At 43.8% G+C, this 25864-nt stretch overlaps 1 protein-coding gene across 6 annotated transcripts in view; it reads right to left on the bottom strand.

Moving 5' to 3' along the window:
* Window positions 1-25864, bottom strand: part of DPP6 (dipeptidyl peptidase like 6) — a 783790-nt gene that overhangs the window by 176429 nt on the left and 581497 nt on the right. For all 6 annotated transcript variants that reach the window (XM_042859184.2, XM_042859187.2, XM_065582727.1 and 3 more), the window contains one exon: window positions 10916-10968. In XM_042859184.2, the coding sequence (XP_042715118.1) occupies window positions 10916-10968 (53 nt within the window). The remainder of the gene's footprint in view (window positions 1-10915; window positions 10969-25864) is intronic.

Genomic DNA, 25864 nt, shown 5'->3' with positions numbered 1-25864 from the left:
CTAATACATTTGTTAGTCTCTAAGGTGCCACAAGTCCTCCTGTTTATCTTTGATAATGGCTAGGCTGCTGGGGTGCTGACACCACTACCTGTCACACTGATCAATACTGTCTCACTGTTCACTTGTACTCCCCCATCTATCTGTATCCATCTGTTCCCACTTGTCTTAGACTGTATGCTCTTTAAGGCAGGGACCCTCTTTTTGTTCTGTGTTTGTACAGCGCCTAGCACAAAGGGGTCCCAGACCTTGACTGGGGCTCCTAAGTGCTCCCACAGTGCAAACAATAAATAATAATGTGAAGATCAGCCCTCCAAAATAAGAAAATGGGAAGGGAATGGGCTGGAGAGACCTTGATGTAAAACCTATATACTTCAGAAGTGATCTCTGGAAGATCCTAGGAACAACAAACCTCATATTTACACCTCAGCATTGCATCTCCTAAAAATCATCTGGGTCATTGAATCAGATCGAAAAGCACCACTTATTGAAGCCCCAATACCTTCCTACAGCACCTACATATTCCCTAGTGCAGCAGCTCTACTGAGAAAGGTTTGGTCCCTTTCCCTTCCCCCTCCCTCCCGGACTGCTTGCTACCCCACCTCATTCCGTCCACTACAGATGTTCCTAGATGTGGTTAATTCTGCCTACCACCAAGAAAAGCTGTTTGAGAACTGCTGCCTTAGAGATTCCCATCCAACTGCCCTGGACTGACTTGTAAGATCTAATGGGATTACAGCACACGGAGGCAATGCCTGCAGAGAGCCATTCTGGGCACCAAGATCTCAGAGGAGATATGGTTGAGATAAATCAGTAAGGACCTAATCTTGCTTCCACCGAAATCAATGAGTATTCCCTACCTCAAACTTTGAATTCACTGGAAGCAGGATCAGGCCCTCAGTTCTGGCAAGAGATTGATTCTTGGGTTTGTTGTCTGCTGTATCTATCACCTTTTATTGGGTTTCCGATAAACAAGACTGACTTGGTATTTTACCTATCTTTTTGAAAGCTAAGACTGTGTTCAGATTTCATTTTCATGTCAAGTCAACAGGACTAGAGGCAATCTTGGAGTGTGTGTGTGTGTGTGTGTGTGTGTGTGTTTGTTTCAAGGAAGTGGAACACACCTTTCTGTTAAATGCCATCGTCTCACGATGGGTTTACTCATCAGACAAAAGATCCAAGATGTACATTTAGAAGAGCCATTATTACTAGACTCTTGTCAATGAGGACATGATCACTGATAGGCAATGCTACAATTAACTTGATTTTAGATAAATTTTAAAACTGGATTTATAAAACACATTTCTTATTTAGAAGGAACAACATACTATCCCATCCCTATAATTCTGCCAAACAAAAGAAATGTATACACCTGAAATATATGTATAAGGGGAAGTCTTCGCATCTGAAATCTCATGGTGGGGATTCTCCCTCATACGCAACCCCGGAAAATGGAAGGACCCTTTGTGCCTCGATCTCCCCCTCACATATATGATGGTGGAGAAGATCAGTCACCTCTATGTCCCATTGCTCCTTCTCCTCTTCCATACTCCATGGTGGGTGTTCTGTGAGGCCAAGGTCTGTGCCATGGAGTGGGAGGGGAGAAGGAAGACCCGGTGTGGATATGTATCATTCCCCACTTCCAGTTTCAAAGTGCCTCATGAGCCAGGGACCATATTATGTTTTCCACAGAGAATCCGCTCCCAGGGTCAGCAGCAGCCAGAAGAATCCGTAGTAGCATGGTGCTAACGGAACCGTGTAGCCAGGAGAAGGTGAGTGAAGGGAACCAGAGCCCATGAGACACACTAACATCATTGCATGCATTAGTGCACAGCTTGGAGAGGTGCTTAGCGTCCTTAGCCCCCACTGAAACCCATGGGAGTGGGGAGTTGCTCAGAACCTTGCACGATTGGTCCCCGAGGTTGCAATTTTTTTCTAAGGACCACCATGCCTTTGTTTGTGCTTTGCAATGTGCTATGTACAAATTAGCATGTTACACAATTGAACAATAATGCACCCGGATTTTAAATGGGCTTAACAACTTTATGAGCCTACAGCGTGCATAGCTGCAAATGTTAATCAAAGCTCATGCTTCTAGGGTCTATCTACTGTGTGATAGGGGCCAGCACACAAATGGGCCCCTTGGGGAAACGCATCTGGTTTACTTCTGTGTAACATGAAAATCGCACAGCATCTTTTACATCAGCAAAAACAAAACAAGAAACAAAAAAAAGCAGCTCCTCCAACCTCCAAACAAAGGCAGAAAAAGTCCCAGCTAAAGAAATAAACAAAACAAAAGAAAAACGCCATGCATTCTCTTCTATTCTATTTCAGGATGTGAGATACAGAAAAGCAGAACAATTGAAAGGGCTTCTACAAGCTTGTGTTGTCTGCTTTGTGGTGAATGCTTCTCACTTTCCTCTATCCTCATTGTTCCGTTTCTAACTGTGGTCCTTGTACCATGTTTAAAATGCTGGGTATAAACAAGGAGTGAAACTCAGCCCAAGCTGCTGAGAGTTGGTGCTGGCCAGTTTGGTGAAGAGTATATACCCTGCAGAATTGGGTGTGGGTTGAGGGTTAGATCTAGGCTCGGGGAAGATGGAAGAGATTCACCAAAAAAGCACAGGAACCTCGGCAAAGCTGGGACAAGTTTCCAGTTTTGTTAGGTCTGAAAGTCTAAAACTTTGTCTATTTCATTCTAGAATGGAATTTAATGGGAGTCCTTCCGTTGACATCAATGAGCACTGGTTCAGACTTATAGCACAGGAGAATTTTAAGTCTAGTGACTTAAAAAAATATACTGTCAGTTTGCTGACAGGCAATAAGCTATTAACCTTTGTGACAAAGCAGACAGGTGATTTGCTGGGCTGCTCCCCACTTTCCATTAATATCTGCTCCTAACTATTAATTACTAAAGATTATTATTTTTAGCTGCAGCAGTCATTACTGCATTCTAAATATCAAATTCCCCACTCAGTGCCTATTATTAATTATTATTAATTATTATTATTATACATCTTTCTAAGGTGCCTGCCCATGTTATAAAGGATCCCAGCAAAAGACAGATGAGACAAGATTTGCTCTGCACACAGATGGAAAAAATGTTTCACATTTAAAAGTCAAATGGTAGAAAACAATCTACCCCCGGGGATGAACAGGGAATCCCCCTGAGGAGATGCTGCGGTGTTGATCTGCTGAAAGGGATTTCCCCTCGAACTGTGCACATCAGAGATCCAAATGGAATTGCATTTCAAATCTGAATCTCTTTTGCAAAGCAGTCACTAGATGGGGGATGTTGCCCTAAGCACGGGTTCTGTTGGATAAAATGGCTGGCACTTTCTTACTAAAGGAAACAAAATGGGCTTTAAAAACAAACAAATGCCCTTGTAATAACTTAGCCAGTATGCAATGGCCTGTAGAGTTTGAGGTTCAGATCAATTTAAAATAGAAACAAGTTCATTGGCCCAACATCATCTCCATCAGGGCCTGGTCCAAAGCCCACTGAAATGAACAGAAAAATTCACACTGACTTCAGTGGGCTTTGGATCAGACCCTTATCACACTGTGCTTACCCTCTGAAAGGGTGAGATCACTGCTAATTCTTCTGTTCTCAAGAACAAAATAAAAAATAAGCCTGTTGCAACATGAAGATGTTGTTATTTATAGAGTCACAGGCGTGCATGGAACTTTGCAGGCAAAGGTCCCTGAGCTCACAGTGTACATTAGATTGAAAAGACAACAAAAATGATATATTTTATTTGACCAACTTCTGTTGGTGACAGAGAGAAGCTTTCAAGTTTACACAGACCTCTCTTCTTCAGGTCAGGCTACAACAACAATACATACAACAAAAATGGTGGCAGCAATACTTAGGCAAGTGGAGGAAGAAAAGAAAGTAGCAGTGATAGGAGAGCATAGATTTTTCTAAGTGAATGAAAGGTATTTGGTTCCATATTTGTTTAACATACGTCACGTTGCTAAATTTTTACATACAGTTGTATGAGGAGCTATACAGCTTCAATGAATAGGTACGTGAGAGAGAGAAAAATCACTCGTTTCCGCTAGTTAAAATCTGATTAGCTGAAAATAGATATAATAATAGTACTTTGCACTTCTGTAGCATTTGCCATCCAAGTATCTCAAAGCACTTTATCAACATTAATGAATAAAATCTCACAACACCTCTGCATGGTCGATAAACAGCTTTATCATCCCTGTTTTAAGAGTTGGGGAAACCGAGGCACAGTGAAGTTACTTGACTTGCCACAGTGTTCAAATACCATAGTGATGGGTTATTGTGTAGCAATCAGAAAGGAAGAGGTGAAATCAAAAGAAGTCTGTGGCAGAGCCAGGAATTGAACCCAATTCTCTTTACTCCCAGCACTTTTATTTCTTTTAGCCATGAGACTAAATATTAAATAATTTCTTCCTCCTGTCACAGACACAAAGTGTTATGATAAAATCTTGCTGACCTTCAACAGGAAAGATTTTAGCCTCTAGTGCTTTGCAATGAGATTCTTGTGTGTTTGTGACAACCATCTTCCTATATACAAAGTCTGATCTGGCTTTATTTTATTTTATTCTATCCTGTTCACTATCAATAGCTGGTGTAAGAGACACAGGGTGAATTTGAACATTAGTGGGAGTTGTACAGTGAAATCTACACACACTGCTTTGAAAATGTATCCCTGAAGCACAAAGAGCAAAATTCTCCTATTTCTTATCCATTGTGAGGATCTCTACTGCAGCTTTGGCACTTAGTCCACACACAGAACTTCGCTTGATGCTAATCAGAGTTCTGTGTGGGGGATGAGTGTGGAATATTGAATAGAGTTCTACAGTGTGGATATGAAGAGTATAACTGTGCTCTAAGATTGCTCCTTGGGTAGGTCTGCCAGCTGCCTCTTGTTACACAGTATAAATCTGGCAAGAAGCATAAATCCTTCCTAGAAGCTGTTGTGCACAATTCCCTCCTCTCCACATACAATATAATCGCTATTAAATCTCCTCCTGTCTGAGCCTTACAAGCACATTTGGAATTCTGTTTGGGGGTTTTTTTTTACTCTCACATATTGTGGTGAGGGTTCATTGCTTGATGGTCAGTAGCAATCTTTTCCTACCAGTAGCGCTAAAGGATAACTATCAGCTCAGAAACGAATGAATAGCAGGAAGTTTGACAGGCTGTACTTTTTATGCTAGGTTTTACTTTGGGCATTTTAAAAACAAAGCAGAACTGAAAATGGTGTCTTTTTTAGGCCATGGTGATGGCAGCAGATACCGGTACTTGGTAAAAGACCAATCAAACACTACCTCTTCCATAGGTGCTGCCGTACCAGAATAGACATGTGGCCCATTTAGTGCCGTAAGCTGTTTTCAACAGCGGCCCGTAACCAACGACCTCGAAGTCAGTGCAGTAGGCACTCATGCAATAACCTGCCTTCTGAAGCACTCAAGAGACCTGGGTTCTAGTCCCAGATCTGCTACTGTCTTGCTGGGTGAGGTTAGGCAAGTCACTTCCTCCTCAGTTTCCCCATTTGAAAAACGAGGATAATGATACTGACCTCCTTTGTAAAGTGCTTTGAGAGCTATGGATGAAAAACATTAGATAAGAGATTATTATTATTCAGTGCAAGGTCCCAGTGCAGAGCCCCAGTGGAAAAGACAAAACAAAAACAAAAAACAGACAACCCATTAAACATTGTGTTGGTTTATTAAATAATGTAAAATCAGTAACAGGCACCACACAGCAAGAGCACTAATAACATGTAATACAACCTAACAAGAAATAGGGATTCATATGATGTAGTTCAGTACAAAAACTTTGGCAAGTGGTTCTCAAGGGGAAGAGTCAAGCAGATAGGTATTTTTTCAATCTATCTGAAGAATATGGTGCTCATCCTGCAGGCCGTACACAAATCGTACATTTCTTCCATCTCAGTGGAAGATTTGTCTGCGGGGCTGGGCAGTACCGGCAGGGCTGGCTCCAGGCACCAGCTTACCTAGCAAGGATCAATTACACTGAGGAACTCTAGTGAGCAGAATTCATGCGCCCATGAGTAAACAAAAGAACAATGATGAGAAATTAACAAACAGGATTGTCTTTATGTTCTGTGTTTGTACAGTGCCTATCACAATGGGGTCCTGGTGCAGGAATTGAGCTCAAATAATAAATATATGCAACTCAAATAATAAATAAATAATAACAACAGGTTGCCAATGACAGCTTGGCAAGCGAAGCCATCATGTTGCACTAGAAGCTTTGCAAAAATATTTTAAAATGCAGGTAACAAGCAAGTTCCATCATGTATCTTGACAGCACCAGTAAGAGAAAAGCAAACATGGGATACAAAGCTGTGTCCAATGAAACAACTGATAAATTTTACAGAAGTAACAAATCCACTAGATGGCACCCAAGAACAGTATGAGCTTCATTGCTCTGACACTTGATAGAAAGAAAACAGGGGTACAGGTAGCAGATGCCATGTTTCCAGCTCTGTTGAGCAACCTTTTTTAAAAAAAAAAGAGGCAAAAAACCTCTTCAGTCTTGAAAATAAGAACAATTATAGACCATAAATAAATCCCTTCATTAAAAAAAACCCTAAAAACCTTCTTAACACCAGTGGGCCACAGAAATCTGAAGGGAAATTTGGCAAATTTGGGGATTTTTATCCTGAATCTACACAGAATCTGTAGAAAGTTCAGATAATAGGAGGGGAAGGGAAGGGAAGGGTTTAAAACTCTGCCGGGATTATTTTCCTTTCTACTTCAGCCTTATACTTTGTTTTTAATAAGATACTACGGGGCTTATCTCTGCTCTCATTTATCACTCACTCTTCACAAGGAGCCCAAACCTGCTTCTCTTACTCACGCAAACAGTTTGTTATACTTCTCCAAAGGCACTGATAGGAGTAAGGGTTAACAGATTGGGACATTTCACACACTATTTGCCAGTGTCTTCACTTGAACTGTATATTATAAACTAGAAGTGGGCCCAAGTTAAGCTCCCAACTGGAACACCCCTGAACTTGGGGAAAGTTCAAATTTAAAGCCAAACTTTGGTGGCTCGGATCCATCTCTGTTGCAATCATAACCAGGATCTGCAGGAAACCAGCAAAAAAATCAGTGATTTCCCTTAAAAAATGCAACTTATGGAGAGAATTGAATTAATGCCATATTCTTTAAAAGTGGTGACACTAATTGGCTCCCTTATTAGTAAATCCCAGCAGAGGCAGCAAGGGCTGAATGAGCATGAAGGCTGAACTACCTACTCCTCTCATTATGAAAGGTCAGAGCTGCGGGCGAGGAAGGTGGGTGAGACAGTTCAGGGAAACTTACACTGGCACAGCCTATGGGGTATACGTTCTGTGGAATTTAGAAAGAGAAGGACTGAGATGGGCTGGGGGTCTCAGCTAATGTGGCCACCTAGGCTCAAGCTGTGGCCACTGGCTTGGAAGCATGATCAGGCCCCAAGCCCTCCAGTTGGCAGTCCATACTAACAGGGTACACAGGCTGCCTCTTTTTGCAGCAGAAGTAGGGTGCCCTGCGCCTACCAGGGCTTTGGGGGAAGGACATGAGGGTGTTCTTGGACAGCTTTCCGGGAGATTTGTCATTTTTACTGTCTGCAAGCTGAGGTAAATGGTTACCTCCATTTGATTATTTAAGGCTGGTGGCTAGTGACATTAATTTGTTTGCATATTGGTACTAAAGCTGCTGGGTGGTTATTGTAAGTTAATTGCTGTCAAGGCGCTCAAAGCATTTACAAGAGCTTTGTTCGTTAATGTCAAATCTAAGGGAATACAATAAAATAAATACTTTGCTCTAAGGCAGGTGTGTGTGTGTGTGTGTGTGTGTGTGTCTGTCTGTCTTTCTGTCTGTCTGTCTCTCTCCCTGCTAGGCCAACAGCCTCCCTTCCTCACCCCCACCCAGCGTGATGTGAGAATTTTGTTCTCTAAATGAAAGCACTGCTTTTGGGTTGTGCATCATCTTTCCTTGCCCACTATCACTCCACTCAGTTGGGATCACCTTTAAACTATACCCATTATAATTTCCTAAATCATATGAAAAATTCCAAATATATTACTAGATTATAAATTCCCATTCAGTAGTCCTATTCAAGGGATGCATTTACAATGTACTTATTCCACTATTGCATCATGCAACATTACCCACTGGGGGAAAAAACCCAACAACTTGCTAGTTGCTCTACAATACAGATAAAAATATAAGCTTGCAAGATCTACATACACTAACACAACCCGGCCACACTATGTAATCAACACATTTTATAACGCCAAACAGAGCAATCCTACCAATTCTCTCCATTAAAATATCTTCCTGCTCCACCAACACATCATAGTATGAGAAAACAGACAGGACTCTGACCAGGGCCGGCTCCAAGTTTTTTGCCGCCCCAAGCAAAAAAATTTTCCCGCGCCCCCCACGGCCCTGCCCCAATTCTGCCCCTTCCCCGCCCCATTCCAACTCCTTCCCCAAATCCCCGGCCCCGCCTTCTCCCCTGGGCGCGCTGCATTTCCCCTCCTACCCCTCCCTCCCAGGCTTGCCTGGGAGGGAGGGAGGAGAAGCGGAGCGGCAGCACTCTCGGGGGAGGAGGTGAGCTGTGGGGGGAGTGGTTCCTCTGCGTCCCCCAGGGTTACTTCCTGCAGCCCTCCCTGCACCCCCCACCACTGCAGCTCACCTCCGCTCCGCCTGCTCCCCTGAGCGTGCCACCGCCACTCCACTTCTCCCCCCTCTCTCCCAGGCTTGCCGCAAAACAGCTGATTTGCGCGGAAAGCCTAGGAGGGAGAGGGGAGAAGTGGAGTGGTGGCGGCACACTCAGGGGAGCAGGCGGAGCGAAGGTGAGCTGCGGCTGTGGAGGGCAGTTCCTCTGCCCCCCGCCCCCCAGGGTTACTTCCTGCGGCCCTCCCCGCACCCCCCACCGCTGCAGCTCACCTCCGCTCAGGGCCGGTTCCCGGCTTTTTGCGCCCCAAGCAAAAAAAAAAAAAAAAAGGAGCCGGAGTGCTGCCCCTTGGAAAGTGCCGCCCCAAGCACATGCTTGGAGCGTTGGTGCCTAGAGCCAGCCCTGACTCTGACATAACTCAGTGCTTCCTGGCACTATATTCCTTTCAGAATCTTCACGTCGCACCGAACAAATAAATGAAATCAAAAGTATTCATACCACAGCATGGTTCCATTACAGAACAAAATAAAGATTCAATATGCAATGTAAATTTGGTGGGGTTGATGATGAATGATTCTGTGGTAGTAGGGAACTGCCTGGATTCCTAAATTGTTAATTTAGAGAGTTTCTAACATTTTGGGGATTTTAATATTTTATATATATATATGTGTGCCGAATACAGAATTTCTATAAAGAAAGCATAATGATGTTTCTTGGCTGTTAATTGGATACCAATGAAAGAAATTCTCAATGTGAACTCTTTTTTAATTAAGTGGGGGAATATACCGAGATAGCTCCTTGACACAACATCTGCACATTACCAATGTTTTAAAGAAACTAAACATGATGTCTGTCTGTCAGACCTCAGTCTGACAGACAGACATCATGTTTAGTTCTTAAGTAAGGAATTTATTTTCAAATCTAAAATCAGAGAGGCCTTTAACAGGAAAACTATGGCCCAGCTTTTTAAAGTTATTTAGGTGTTGCTGCACTCAGCATCACAACATTTAACTGATTTAGGAGCCTAAATCTCATTTTCAAAAGGCATCTAGGAGTCTAAACTGCACTGGCAGTCAATGGGATTTAGACTGCTGAGTACCTAGATGCCTCTTGAAAATGATATTTAAGCTCCTAAATCGCTTAGGCATTGCCATGCTGAGCATAGCAACACCTAAATACCTTTAAAAATGTGTGCCGACATGACTAAATTCTTTCACACTTGAATTTTTATATAAAGTACAATATTAATAATTGCTTTCCAAGAGATAATTATAAATACTTGGTTTTACATTTTTCAGTATGTTTATCCTACCATATTTTTATATGTAACAGGAAAGTAGAAATACAAATTTTTGGGCCACATTGTGATACCCCCTTCCTTGTGGTTGGTGGTAACTTATTCATCAAATACTCACTGACTTCAGTGGGGCGTCATGTGGAGAAAGGTACTATAGAATATTGCAATCCAGCACTTTACAAAAAGGAATGTAACATCTCTTCTCCTCCTCCCATTTTGTCTACTTTGACCCTTATCCTGCCAAAATTTATGCACATGCTTAACTGTTTGCAGGATCCTGATTCAACAAAGCACTTAAACACATACTTAATTTCATGCAGATGCTTAAGTTCAAATGAAGTAAAAAATCCCATTGAAGTCAGTGGGACTTAAGCACGTGCTTAAGTGCTTTGCTAGGTAAAGGCCATGTGTAGTGTCACTGACTTCAACGAAACTATTCAGGAGCATGACATTAGGCACACTTGCAAGTCCTTGCAGGAGCTGACTTATAGGTATGCGAAACACTTACCACCTGTTTGGAGACTCTATATAGGAATAATAAACCAGAGAAAGAATACAATAAATAGCAAACTAGATCTTTAGTTTGAGAATTGCACTTACAATATTCTAGTAACAGCAAAGTACAGGTCTATCGTATCTCCCCATTTTTACTGGTAAAAATTTGCACATGTGACTAGTAGCCTGTGTGATATTCAGAGCACATAAATTGATGTTCACTTCTCAGTTTTCAGCTATTTATACTACATTCCAGCCAACAACATGAAAACTAGGCCCTCTCGAGGAAGTGGACTACTCTTGTTTCTTTCAGGTTATGTGTTCTGTTCTACATTGGATGCTAGACTGCTACACTGGATTGTTATAGGCAAACCATTAGTTGTATCTTCTATTACGTCATAGAATTTTAAATTGCTGTGTTTTAAAATGAAGACTGAATTATTGCTTACCCAAAAGGTATTTTGCAGAGGACATAATATGCCGTATACGAATGCTGATACACCTGCAAAATGAAATGTAAAAGAAAACAAGATTAGTAATGTAATCTATGTTAATGGGGCTCTTATCAATGCAAAGTCTAGCATTTCATGGCAAGGGAGCTGTTATGAATACTTTGTAATCTGTACTGGAAAGGAACGATAAATTAATTCACCTAATGGTGATGTGTGATATTCATCTCACACCTTGTTAAAATGTTTGGCAAACTGTCTCCATCCAGATGCTCTGTGTCGTTGCCATGGCTACCAGGTCTTTGATTAAGGTAGGGGTACATGCTCCCAGCAATGGCTAAATATAGAACAATCATTAATGAGGACACGTTGGTCAGTTGGAGACAGGCTACATGGTTATAACAAGACACAGCAGGGATATAGTATATACTCCCTGTTTTATTCCTCCATAAATCAAGCAGGGAATAAAACTCACTAATGTCAGTGAATGCTGTAGCATCCTTTCGTAGCCATCAGAGGAAAGCTGACTGATTTTGGGCTCAGCAATGACTTAAGGTCTGTTTGACCCTGAGAGGTGCTGAATAGCATCTTCAACTCTCACTGGCTTTTCTGGGTGGTGAGGGCACATTAAAAAGTCAACATTTACCCACATAGACCACTCCATGGCATCTGGAATACCACTCTGATTTCAATGTCTAGTTTATTTGGCCCCCACCATTGCTTGTAAAGCACTTGAACTTTGTCCTAAGTTGATGGAGAGGGACCTCTTGAATAGTAGCCCTGTATACATACACAACATCACTGCATTCTCTCCAGGAGTTACCTATTATCTTGTACAAAATTTCCCGAGTATTCCCACAGACCAACAGCTACCCTTAAGGGTGATAGAAGCCTTGATGTGACCATAACACAGACCTATTGCTATCCTCACGCGCTAACTTAAATCTGCTTGATTGTGATGCCAGAGCCAGGGCCACCGAACCCAAGACGATGCTATAGAATTGAGGAGAAGCAATGGCAGAAATCCGTTTAAAAACTGGCTGCAGTATCTAGCTGCTTCCCTTCCCTTTCTTCTTTATCCTGCTCCTTGTTTTGTTCACGTTGTAGACAGTGATTAATGGGACAAAGTCAGGTAGGTTAGGGAAAAAGGGTAGGTTTCATTATATACATTACACAATAGATAGTAAAACAATAATAATAGAAGAGCTTTGTGAAATTTGTAAAAGTGAAAGTATGAGGGCTAACATCTTGCTTAACCCAACAGGGATTGAACTGGAGACCTCCAGAGCTGATATGAGGATTTGCTACAGCTTGAGCTAGCCTCATGCACGTGGCTTTAACAGACCCACCTCTTCTGTGGATTGAGCAGAGAGGCAAACCTAATACACACTGATTACTGGGTTACCAACACAGCCACTCCTTTGTAGCAACTGCAACCCAAACATTGCAGCCTTGTGCTAGTGCATGAAAGCCAGTGAATACAAGGGGGAAGCAGCCATCAGGGAGGTGTCTCCCAAAAGCTGGAGGTCTGACACCGGACCAATATCTAATTGGTTATAGATGGCAATCTGCACCTTCTGTCTCTATTCATTCATTCCTTTACAGACACAAACTCCTTCAGGGAGTATCACAAAATCACATCCTATTAATGTGTGTTAGGAGTCTGCATCTCTGATTTACTTGATAGATATGCAAAATCACTTGTAGCTTAGACAACTACCTCATGACTACACACCTGAGAAGGCTCAGGAATGCAAATGATTTTGTTGCAGGTTCGCATTTATTTATGCTGAACATGTCCCCTCCACCAGTCTGAGATGGTGCAATGCTAATTAGTGTTGTATTTCCCTCCCAGTCCTTAATTCCATTAAGTTTGCTGAGGTCTCCTCAGAGGTCACAAAGTTTAAACTTGGAGAGCTGCAGTGTGAATCTGAAGGTAGCATAGGTCCCTAGGTTTTACTTTAGTGTTACTGAAGTTATAAAGCTGTTATGATTCCCCAAAGGGAAAGAATGTGAATAGCGAATCCTGAATACAAAGGAGAAACGCTGCATGGAGCCATACAGTAAAATCCTGGCACAGCTAAGCTAGAAAGCATTTTGGAAATGTCCTGTAAGATTTTTCATGTGAAGTCAGACCAAACTGTCCTCCAAATAATTCCCTTCATACCTGTATTTAAAACTACCAGGGTCCATAAATACTGAGCACTGTTCATCTTTAAAATGCCTCAGAAACACTAAATACTCTTCCAAATCCTCTAGGAAGGGGAAAAAATGGGGCAGACAGGTTAAGTTCAGGACTAGAACATAACCCTCTTGCTTATTAACACAGGCAGGTTTTCAAACAGGACAGGACTATCCCATGTATCTGAAGACAGTTGAAGTACCAGTATGAGCACTGTCAGGCTCACACAAAGGAGGAGGAGAGGAGAGGACAAATGGAGCGGGCAGACAAACAGCTAGGGCAACTGCTGGGAAAGGCATTGGCTAGTGCTTTTTCCTGTGGTTACTACAGAACACAGGCAGCCGTGTTAGACGGAGCAACGCTACAGCAATTAGCAGTGTCTGAGGCACAGAGGTTGTTAAGTGCAGAGAGAGACAGAGATTGAGAGGGTAAACTGGATGGGGTGGGGAAAATGGGAGTGGAAGGGAGCTCGTACAGGAGCCGCAGAAAGGGAAGAGCCTGCGCCTCACAGAGGGCCAAATGTCCAAGCTTGCTCCTCCTGTGAGGACCGCTTTATTATCTGATTGTCATCACGCCCCCACTCAGGTCTGAGACCAACCCTTACAGATGCACACAGGATCTTCTTTCATTAAAGAGAGAGACCAATCTCTCTCTGTCTTATGAGTCTACCATGTTACATTGGCTTTACCTGTGGTGTGCTCTCTCCGAAGGGGACTTGCCTACAAAGCTCACTCATGTCAGCAACTGTTGCTCATATGAGCTATCCCATTGAATCCCTGATATCAAAGAACTAGTTACAAGAGTAAAGTTTGCAGGAACAGGTCCTAATTGTACTACTTCACTTCTTATCTTTAATAGATCATGGGCCCAATGGCCCTGGTTACTCCCACTGTCCCATACTTGCTTAGATTACACATGTGTAGGCATATTCCTAAAATAGAAAGGGATGCAAAAGAGACAGAATATAATACCTTGGTGCAATATGAAATAGCTGCATCTTTCTTTGGTATGAGAATCAGAACTAAATTAGTCCAAAGTCCTGGGAGAATGGCTAGAGTTATCTAATATCTCCTGTTGACTTCTGATGGAGCAATTTTCTTATTTACCTGCCAAAATGTCTCCCACAGGGCAAAACACCGGACAGAGCGACCTGGAATCAAAGACTCAGGCTTTGTGGCTGGCCAACTCTTAAAAGTTATTTCCTATGTGTTCAAATTACACGTTCCAATAAAAGAACAACTAAAGAATTTCTCATGATAAGTATCAGACTTTCCTAACAGCATGGACATGAGGGAACCCTCTCCCCTCCAGTGGTCAGTTCACTTCTCCATTCACACAAGTTGGCTAAACTTTGATTTAGAGGGATAGTATGGTTTAGTGAGGTGAGTGACAAAGGGAGAGCCAGGAACTCATTAGTTTTAATCCCAACTGTGCCAAAGACTCGCTTGGTGGCTTCTGGTAAATCATTAAATCTCTCTGTCTCTCAGGTTCTGCACCAATACAAGGAGAAGAGGGGAAGAGGAAAGATAATGTTACTTATCTGCTTCCCTGGGGCATTGTGAGGAGTTGCACAGCTTTGGAGCTCTTGGCCCTGATCCTTGCCTAAACCCAAGCAGCTTGCAGCACAACCAAGGATAGGTGTGTGTGAAAAGGGCTTGGTTTGAAGCAACCTCATTTTACTCCCTAGCTCCTGGTCTGGATATGTGCCAGGCCATTTCCCAAGTGTAAGTAGAGCAGGCTTAGGGCTGCTCTATATTATATCTGCTGCCAGTGAGCCCGAGGAGGATCAGGCGACAGAAAATCCTCAGCCATGTTCCCTATGCCAGCTGCAGGTGGCATAGAAGTCACTGTGCCAAACCTATGCCATCAAAGGATCTCCCTCTATTGGGCTGATCATCCCGTGGCCAGCTACACAGGTCTTTTCCACTTCTCATCCACATTACCCACAGCAACAGTCGCATGCCTTCTTCGCAATGGTACCAAACGACAAGACAGATTCAGTACCTATGAGCCTGAAAGGCAATTATTTTATCTAAAATTCAGAGATGTACAGATCTGACTATCTGCTGCCCTGAAACCATTGACTTCATTTCAAACATGCATTCACCCAGGAGTAGAACTGGGTCCTGATACTGGGAATGCAAAACACAAGAGGATATAGGAACGGAATAGTCACTTTGCTAAACTCCCATAATAAGGAGTAAGTGGGGAGAGCCAGGGGAACACAAGGCATGGGAAGCACCTTTCAGCCCCTAGCACTGAGGAATAGGGTAGTGTGTCTATAATGTCTCCATAGAAGCTCTGGGCCAGCAAAGCACTTAAGCAAGTCCTGCTTAAGCACATGAGTAGTTCCATGGATTTGACTTCACCTGTTCATTGAGAGTGCTTAAAGTTAAGTGCTTGTTTAAATGAGGTGTTGGACTGGGGAGCCCATAGCTCTTGCTCCTGCCCCAAAACTCATCACAGCCCCAGAAGCATCTGATAGTGCTCCAAGGGTCAAAAGGAGGGCATGGCTCTCTTTTCCTCCCAGACTCTGGCACAGACAGCTCATCTTCCCCTGCTCCTGTGCTTCACAGTCAGGTCATAGCTGCCCCTAGCATGGGTATGTTTCCACTCTTCCTATCTTCCAGTACAGCCACACACAGACAGCCAGAATCTGGCTATACAATGGTTGTTTCCTTTCCTATCATCACTGATTTTAAAGGTTTCCTAACCTTTAAAAATGCCACTAGAAGATTTTAGATTTTGCATCATACAATTATATCCCAAAGAGGAACATAAAGAGAAAGAAAACCAAATTAAGAGATCAGACCACCTCCCGGAAAGGAAATGGTTAGAAGAGAAGGACAGAAGACTGATCTATTTTCCGATATCTCTGCTGCCACGCAAGGGATTTGCTTTTACAGATGGAAAAGTAATCAAATTTCAGAGAAAAATGAATCACTAATTAGCAAGATTCAGAAACAAAACAGAAACAGAGAAAGTGTCTTAGACGCCAAGGCTCCAGGGTATGTGTAATATCTGCCCATGAGAAAAACACGGAGCACAAACTGAAAGGCTTGAGACTCAAAGCTGAAAACACAATTATCACCTTATAAATTGAAAAATTACTTATTAAGAATGTCATTGGGCCAGTTTAAAAGGGGAAAATCAAAGGCGTGGTAACTCACCAAATCCTGCTCAAATATGAAACTTACTAGGGTCCTCCAAGGGCAATCAATTATCTTACTCTTGCACCACTGGTCATTGAACTCAGAAGTCCAATTTATTGGCAGTTCACAAGAGAAAAAACATTTTAGAAGGAAGTTGGGGAAGTGGTGGGAATCTTTCATTTTCAGCACATCTTGGCTTGAACAACATAAAGAGACGTTACCTAGCAAGGATCTATCACAGGGGTCAGCAATGTTTGGCACGCGACTCGCCAGGGTAAGCACCCTAGCGGGCCAGGCCAGTTTATTTACCTGCCGACACGGCAGGTTCAGCCGATCATGGCCCCCACTGGCCACAGTTCGCCGTCCCGGGCCAATGGAGGCGGCGGGAAGCCACGACCAGCACACCCCTTGCCCGCGCTGCTGCCCGCCGCCCCCATTGGCCCGGGACGGTGAACCACGGCCAGTGGGGCCGCGATCGGCCGAACCTGCCGCGTCAGCAGGTAAATAAACTGGCCCGGCCCGCTAGGGTGCTTACCCTGGCAAGGCGCGTGCCAAACGTTGCCGACCCCTGATCTATCACTCGCTTCAGGAAAGGGAAGAGTTTATTTTATATTATAGACCTCCACCTGTTATGTTAATTTCTATCATGTTTTGTAAACAACCTTCTTGCTAGCATCAGCAGTAACTAACATTTATCCGAGGAGTTTACTTTTCTTATACTGTTTTATAACTGGTAAGCTGACTCTGCACAAACAAGACATGGATGTGGTCAGCAAAGGTTTTCTTCCAAGGATGTCCATAAGCAGAGATCAAAAAATGTAACAGAAAACGTTCTCAAATTTGGGATTCAGCCCCGTCCCCATCCTCCCACAGGTAGTTTCTCAAATAGTCCATCAGAATCCTAACCCCAAGTGTATGAAGGGGATGGCTGAGTTGAGATAAGCCCTTAGTGTTCCTGAATCCTGGTCATTCTCATAATTAGTACCATTGTTATTTATTTATTTATTTATTGTGTTTTACACATGCAGGAATAACCTCCCCCCTTTTTGTGTGTGCTTCGTTCAAAGATGATTCCATGTGAGCAGACCTATGCACCTGGGTAGAATTCATTACAGGATCAGGGCCTTAGAGGTGAATCCTCTACTTCTTCTCCTGCTGTTTAGGGTACAGATGTGGGGGCCTGCATGAAAACTTCTAAGCTTAACTACCAGCTTAGCTCTGGTCCGCTGCCACTACTCCCAATGTGCTAATTCCCTTCCCTGGGTAGCCTTGAGAGACTCTTCACCAATTCCCTGGTGAATACAGATCCAAACCCCTTGGATCTTAAAACAAGGAGAAATTAACCATCCCCCCTCCTTTCTCCCACCAACTCCTGGTGGATCAAGATCCAACCCCCTTGGATCTAAAAACAAGGAAAATCAATCAGGTTCTTAAAAAGAAGGCCTTTAATTAAAGAAAAAGGTAAAAATCATCTCTGTAAAATCAGGATGGAAAATAACTTTACAGGGTAATCAAACTTAAAGAGCCCAGAGGACCCCCCTCTAGCCTTAGGTTCAAAGTTACAGCAAACAGAGGTAAACACCCTAGCAAAAGGTACATTTACAAGTTGAGAAAACAAAGATAAAATTAACACGCCTTGCCTGGCTGTACTTACAAGTTTGAAATAGGAGAGACTTGTTCAGAAAAATTTGGAGAGCCTGGATTGATGTCTGGTCCCTCTTAGTCCCAAGAGCGAACTCTCCCCCAAAACAAAGAGCACAAACAAAAGCCTTCCCCCCACCAAGATTTCAAAGTATCTTGTCCCCTTATTGGTCCTTTGGGTCAGGTGTCAGCCAGGTTACCTGAGCTTCTTAACCCTTTACAGGTAAAAGGATTTTGGAGTCTCTGGCCAGGAGGGATTTTATAGTATTGTACACAGGAGGGCTGTTGCCCTTCCCTTTATAGTTATGACAGTCTGGTTCTTTGAAAGGACATGATTTGGCCCTTGCAGATGAAGTGGTGGATTTTTAAACCAACAAAACTGGAGTTTGGGAGAAAATGCCAGGGAGAGCATCACAATGAAAAAAGACAGCCAATTTCTGGAAAGGCCAAGTTAGATAATTTCTGTGAACATTCTAAATACTTACCAGAAACACCATGGTGTCAATAGGAAATTGGGGCTTAAACGTTTTAAAATGATTAACCATGAACCCCGCAGTGCTTTTCTGTGTGAATGGCACCACATTTCTGTCAGCAATAATGAAGAGTAGCCCCAAAGAATAGATTCACTCTGAATCCTCCTTGGACCCAAACTATTCTTGTAATCATCTGTCCCTTTCCCTCTCCAATGAGACAAGCAGTACAAATAAAGCTCAGATGGTGTGTGAAATGAGCTGCTAGATCTGCCAGCAAAGTCCTCCATTAATATCTCTAACAAAGTGGTTTGTCAGGAGAAGGTTTATATAGTTCATTTTTCCTATCTTCACTGCACTTGTACAATGCAGAAATGAATATATCAGTGTCAGACCAAACATACGAGGCTGTGGCACTTTAAGAGAGTTAACTATTAATACCACTTCAGAGTGGACCTGATAGCCTGGCAACAGTAACCCACACTGTGATGCAGGAGACTCAGGATAAAAGATGCCTTGGGACATTTCACTCTTTAGGCCTGTGGAATGTAACTAGGCTCTGAAGCTGACAAACTAAGAGTACCAAGAAGGATAAAAACAAGATCCTGAGTGGAACAGAGTGACAGCATATTTCTCTGCTGTACTAGGAGACAGGTGAGGGTGCAAGGGACCTGCTTTATCATTTACTAAAGGGATCAACAGGAGAACTGTGTTCAGAGAGGAAATAAGATCTGGGTGTTAGTGGTAACTTGCATTTCACTCTGTTACACATTATTAAGACTGCCTCCATATAGCGTGCATTATGCATGCTAAAACAGATGACCCACAGTAACAGCCAGTTCACTTTTCTATTGTCACATCCGTTCTTGAGTCAATCAATCACCAAGAAGTAATACTGGGTTGTTACTTCCTGGTGGTTTAAATCTTCCTGCACTGAAAAGACTAATTGTCAGATTTTAAAAATCATCGCCGTTCCTCTTCATTAAATTCTTTAAAGAATTGGAACAAATCAATGCACCCCACTGGGTAATATTTCTGTATGTTTGTACAAAGATAACACAAAAGGCTAAATTTTCACTGTATGATTAATTACATTGTAAACCACCCTGAGATCCCATTGATTTTAATGGGACTGTATGGGCTGAGACTAGTCAGTTCATCATTTGGACCATTTTCCTGTTTACTAACCAAATGCTGTAAATGAAGTCCTATTTTCGTACTGGCTACTGTGTGTTACTTCATAGGCAGGAAAGATCCAGTTTTGTTAACTGGACATTAACCATGGCAATGTTCTGTTAAACTTTTTACCTTTTCAAACACATAAAATGCAATTACATTTTTCTTCACACTTTTATATATGAATGACTTATATCACCAAGAGCAACCTCCAGGTGAGGCATTTCCTACTGCTTTGGAGATGGCTCTCAGCTTCCCCTCTAGATGACGACAGATTGTGAGGTAATGCTCTTCCCACCTATCATTATTATTGGATCAAAACACCATCGCCATTTTACCGCTAACAAGAGTTCCGTAAGAACCTTGTTTCCTGCAGAATCCAATTCAACTATGTAAACGTTTACACCTTCTACAGTCACTGCAATCCAAGAATGTGGAATCCATGCAGTTATACCTGTGTCCTAAACTCAGGGAAGCTCTGCTATTTGCAAGGAGAGAGAGCCAATAGATAATTTCATGTAATTGGAGGCTTTATTTGCACCTCTCCAATTTTTCTTATTTATCGTAGTGCCTCTCTGATGTGTCACCTTTCCTTCTATGGCACAGGATTCTGCTTTTTCTCTGCACCTGTGACAGGGGTGTACAAACCCCACACTGAGCAACAAGGGGTTAAGGAAATACTCTGGGCTCACCTGTAGTAAATATGCCAACTAAAGAAGGAGTTAAAAGGCAGGGGAGCAGCTCATTTGGGGGCAGACCAGGGAAGAGAACAGACCGGCTACTGGCAACTCCAGGAGAGATGAGCTGAGGGAAGACAGAATCTCTCCCTAAACAATGGCTCAAAGGGCCCTCCATGAGGGAAGGGAGGGCCTGCTGCAGAGACAGCCTGAGGGGAATATAAACTGTGGACTTGATTGAGCCCCTTTATTTTCTGTTAGGACTACCTCAGTGGGGAGAAAGGCCTTGGACTGAGCTGGCCCAGGGGGCTGGGCCATACCACAGGAGGAGACAGTTGTTATCCAAGAGCAAAAGGAGAATGACCTGCTACACACAGCCACCAGAAGGTGCCTTGGGCTGAACAGACAACCCTCATACTGCCTTACCCCACATGGCAACCTTGGGACAACAGCGGGGAGGTGGGTAGGAAGTGGCCCAGGACGACCACTTTAAGCATCCTCAACTGTCAGACCACTGATAGCCCTCAAAGAGTCCTGGGTCAGAGCCTGGTGGAGTGGGAGGCCTGGGCTCCCCTACTAACAACCCCCCTGCACGTCAGGACTAAGCCCTGACCACTAGGAGGCACTTCCCTACCAACCTACCCCTAGTGAGGGCCATCACAGAATTCTATTTGCTTTCTTCTTGCCCACGTAATATATCCCTAACTACTGTGCTATGGACTGTGTATGTCTGCTTGTCATCACATCCCTCAAGCAACACTGCACGTTCTTTGCAGCTATCCTAAATTAAGAAGACTGTAATCAAGGTCAGGCACCTCTTGTGTCTCAGCTCACTTGACAGTCAAATAAACAGATGAGACTGTTAAGTGCATTATTTGGCAGGGAGATCTTCCCATGTCCCACTGCACAGTACTCACATGGCTAAACAAAAGGATAGACACATGTAATGTACCCACTGCCACAAAGAAAGCCTACCGTGAACATCCTATACAAGGATATAGAGATGAGCACTGTGAACATCCTATACAAGGATATAGAGATGAGCAGAGCCTCTTACAGAGCAGGAATGGTGGAAGTGGGCTCGGTACATAGCTGTGTCTGTGTCTCTGGAACTGATGGACAGACAAAGCATTTTGGCACGGAGGATCTTTGCTATTCTCTTCATATTCTGGAAACTGACTTGACTTAATTTGGGACCATATATATTAGTTCCAGTGACATTTATATCTACTTACAGGTGTAGGGCCAAATTGTGGCCTATCCTGTGCAGCCAGACAGGGAAGTGAGGGGGCATAAACTTCCCTCCTTTATCCTTACTCCCTGGCACCAGCTACTCATACCTCAGGTAGCAGTAGAGGGCACAGCAGCCCCTGAGGGGCTTTTAGCTCACCTCCCATACACATGGAGAGGGAAGGCAGTGAATAATACTTAACAAGCGTTGTACTGGGGTTGAGAGAAGGGAGCCTATCCAAATCCACTCAAACCAATCTGCTTAAGACTGCACAGCTGAATCCGAACAGCAGCAGAAGATTAAAGATGGCTCCTAGTTTCCGGCTAGGCAGTGGAAAGAGCCCAACCGAACACTGAGCCAGGGACAAACTAAGGGTTAGATTCTGATCTCATTTACACCAGTTTAAACATGGAGCAACGCCACGGATGTCACTGGAGAGACTCCAGGGTTACGCTAGCATTACAGATCAGAGATTGGCTTGGGAGTCTACCAAGCACTGGGAAGAACAGAAGAGCTTTTTGAAGGAAATGGAACAGAAAGGAATGGTCTGTGCAGGGGATGGAGCCTGAGAGGAAGAGGAAGGAGAGGTGGAACAGCAGGAAGAGTCTGTGCAAGGGGCTGATTTTTATTTATTTTTGTTTTTGTATGGTGGGACCCACTTAGTCTTAGACCAAACATGCTGGGTTTGTACGACACAGCACTGGAATGCAACAACAGCCTAAAACAGCCTTCACTTTGTGAGCCCATCCCCAGAGCATGGACAGTGGAGACGGGTGGCTCCTTCTCGTCACACAACAGGCAGGGGGCTCATGAAGCTAGTTGACTAGCCGATTCCAGAACTGCCCAGGTCTTCTCTGCTACCCACACTCTGGGTCTGGTTCCTTGGAGCACAAACACTTCCAGGGTGATGTGGCATCATGAAGTGAAAAAACATCTGTGCCATAGGTCACTTGGTCCAGGTACATTTTAAGCTTTTGTGGCTAGAACTCAAACCTAGCGTTACCATACATCCTCTTTTTCCCGGACATGTCCGGCTTTTCGGCAGTCAAACCCCCGTCCGGGGGGAATTGCCAAAAAGCCGAACATGTCCGGGAAAATGGCGGCTCTGCTCCTCCCCTGACTCTTCGGCTCTGTTTAAGAGCCGAGCTGCCCGAGCGCTATGGACTTCAGGCAGCCCCCTTGCCTCCTGACCCCAGCTGCCGGCGGGGCACTTCCCCTCCCGGGCTCCGGCGGCGCAGGGTCCGGAGGCATGGGGGCTGCCCGAAGCCGGTAGCGCTCGGGCAGCTCGGCTCTTAAACAGAGCCGAAGAGTCGGGGAGGAGCAGAGCCGCCGCGGCTGGAGGCTCTGCTCCTCTTCGGCTCTGTTTAAGAGCCAGGCTGCCCAAGCGCTTCCGGCTTCGGGCAGCCCCCGTGCCTCCGGACCCTGCGCCGCCGGAGCCTGGGAGGGGAAGTGCCCGGCTGGGGGCGCAGGGTCCGGAGGCATAGGGGCTGCCCAAAGCCCGAGCGCTACCCGCTTCACGGTTTGCCGGGCAGCCTCCAGACCCTGCGCCCCCGGCTGGGCGGTTCCCCTCCCGGGCTCCAGCTGCGCTGGGGAAGCACCGGCCGGGGGCGCAGGGTCTGGGGGCTGCCCGGCAAACCCTGAAGCCGGTAGCGCTGGGGCAGCCCTTTCCCGGTGGCTGGGAGTGGGAGGGAGGAGGGGGCAGAGTTAGGGCGGGGAAGGGGCGGAGTTGGGGCGGGGCTAGGGGTGGGGCCAGGGCCCGTGGAGGGTCCTCTTTTTTTATTTATTAGATATGGTAACCCTACTCAAACCTGTTGTAATAAATCTACTTGCTGCAGGCAACTGACAAAATCACTATGCAAATCTCACACGCAGAGGATGCTGGGAGCAGAACCCTGGTTCCTCAGCTCCAAAGTCAAATGCCTCTAAACCAGCAAAGCTAAAAGAATACCCCATTAGCTGACAGCCCCAGCTCTAGTATCTAAAGTGCTAACCAGTAAAATAAAGTGTTTTAGCCAGACTAACATGGATAGACTCTAGATAACAATGCTAGTTAATGTTGTACAAACGGAACTATCTAGAGCATAACTAGCTAGTGCCATGCTCTGTTATTTCATAATTATACTTTTCGTTTTAAAATATTTGTTTTCAAATCCCACTTTTTTGGGGTCTGATCCTGCGGATGTTGTAGGAATGGGAGCTTCCACTGGCTTCAGGACTGAGCCCTTTGTGATGCCGCTGAGATAAAGTGGCTGCTCTTCTTTACAAATGCAGTGTGGAATCAATATGACCTACAGGTATTAAACATACAGCTGGCGTGCCAGATCCAGCCCTCAAGAGAACGTAAATCCAATCTGCCAACTGCTGTTTTACTCTAATACAGAGCAGACCTGCCAAGCAATACAAAAACCTGCTTTTGCTCCTGAGACACCTGTCCTTCACAGCACTGAAGTGGCACCACTGGAAACAGCAATAGTTAGCAGTGACTGAGTGACTTACAGAAGAAGTACGGTTTAATTTTTTATTGCTAAATAAATAATGGCAGCTTCAAAATACTCTGAGCATTTCCTGCCTACATTTGTGCTTTGTACTGGTCATATTCCAGGTTACTGAGGAGCAGCTGCAATCAAGGTACTGAGAACTGACAGTGAAGTGCATGAGCATTTATTGTTCATAACTTTTTTATATATGTTTAAGCATTCACATGGCACGGACTAAACTCCCAGCGCTCTGTCCTGGCATGCAACAGGCTCAATGTACAACCAGGCATGGATTTTCCAGGTGTAATGTCTCTGCCTGTTATAAAGTCCTGGACAGGAACTTACAGGATAAGGTCTTACAGAACTCTAGCTTAATCTTATTGTTCTACCAGGTTATACAATATTCCTAGACACAAAAAAACTACATTAAAATGCAGTTAAGATTGAAAGTGCCTATCAGAAAGTTAAGGGTAAAAAGCATTACAGGGATATTGTAATTATCCCAAAGCCCAGCTTTACAAACCCAGGAAATTCAGAGTTATGGTCACATGTAAAATAAATACAAACATGTCAAGGTAAGAAATGCACAGTTAAGGCACCCAACCAATCTTCTGCCCTGCGGTGCTGTCATGCACTGAAGACACCATTATGAAGAAGGCATGTTAGCATTTGTAATCCCCCATTAAATTTAAATGATTTTTAAAGATGTTACTTTTTAAATACACCTCTACCTCGATATAACGCTGTCCTCAGGAGCCAAAAACTCTTACCGCGTTATAGATGAAACCGCGTTATATCGAACTTGCTTTGATCCACCGGAGTGCAGACCCTCCCCGCCCCGCCCCTCCCGGAGTGCTGCTGTACCGCACTATATCCAAATTCGTGCTATATCGGGTCGCGTTATATCAGGGTAGAGGTGTACTTTTTCCTTTCATGATATCAAGCAGTTTTTAATTATTTTTAACTAATTAAATGATTTACCTGTAAACACTTTAGAAAATTAATTTTGTCCTCAAAGAACAAGTTCTGCAAGTTTGAGGAGGACACACTGTATTTTTCATGAAAAACAAAGTGGTTAAATCCCTTTAAATGCAAAACAGAACTCAACCTTAATTATGGAGTCAACAGTTCTTTTATGACTACATGGTTTCTTATCTAATTCTGTAGGCTAATCCTACTCTGTATGACAGATTCCTCTAGCCCTTCTGCTCTAATGAGTTCTTAGCAGAGCCACACACATTAGGTCAAATTCATGTCTGGTGTAACTTCACTGACTCCAGTGGAGTTACACTAGGAAAGAATTTAGTCCAATAAAATTCTAAAATATTTCCAAGCATACTCAAAAAAGATAAAATAAACCTGGATAATTTGCATAATTCTTCTCAGAATTTGGCTTCATCCTGTTAAAATCAGATTTGTTATAGTTTAAAAAATCAGTGAAGAAAAACCTATACACACGCATTCTTAAAAATTATTGCAGCAAAGTTAAATGGCCCATAAAGTTCCTTGCAAAAGCCTCAGAACCTTGCAGGCTCAAACAGACACATAAACCTATTTAGTGCCAGATCCTGTATTGACTGGTCAGTCACAAAACTCCCATTGACTTTGATGGCGCAAGACTAAGTGCCGAAGGTACATTACAAGGAGTTAACCCAGCAAATAAAGGCTTCCTATTTAAGGAGGTAGCTGTGGTGGTGTTGGTACAAAACCAAACATTAACAAAAAATACTTTCACTCATTTCTTACAATGGCAGGGAAAACGTTTTGCAAACCAAATGCTGCACCACTATGCTAGTGCCATGAGAACAAAGACATGCAGCTGAGTATTAATAGCTTAACTGTGGTTTAATGGAGCAAGCTCCAAATGGGTTTCAGGAGAGCTGAGTTCAGCACTCAGCTCTGCCATGGATCTTGGGCAAGCTATTCCCCCCCCCCCACTCTGT

This window comes from Chrysemys picta, chromosome 2 (assembly GCF_011386835.1).
Source record: "Chrysemys picta bellii isolate R12L10 chromosome 2, ASM1138683v2, whole genome shotgun sequence".
Taxonomy (NCBI): Eukaryota; Metazoa; Chordata; order Testudines; family Emydidae; genus Chrysemys; species Chrysemys picta.
The sequence above is the reverse complement of the archived record's forward strand: the minus strand, read 5'-3'. Positions and strand labels throughout refer to the sequence as shown.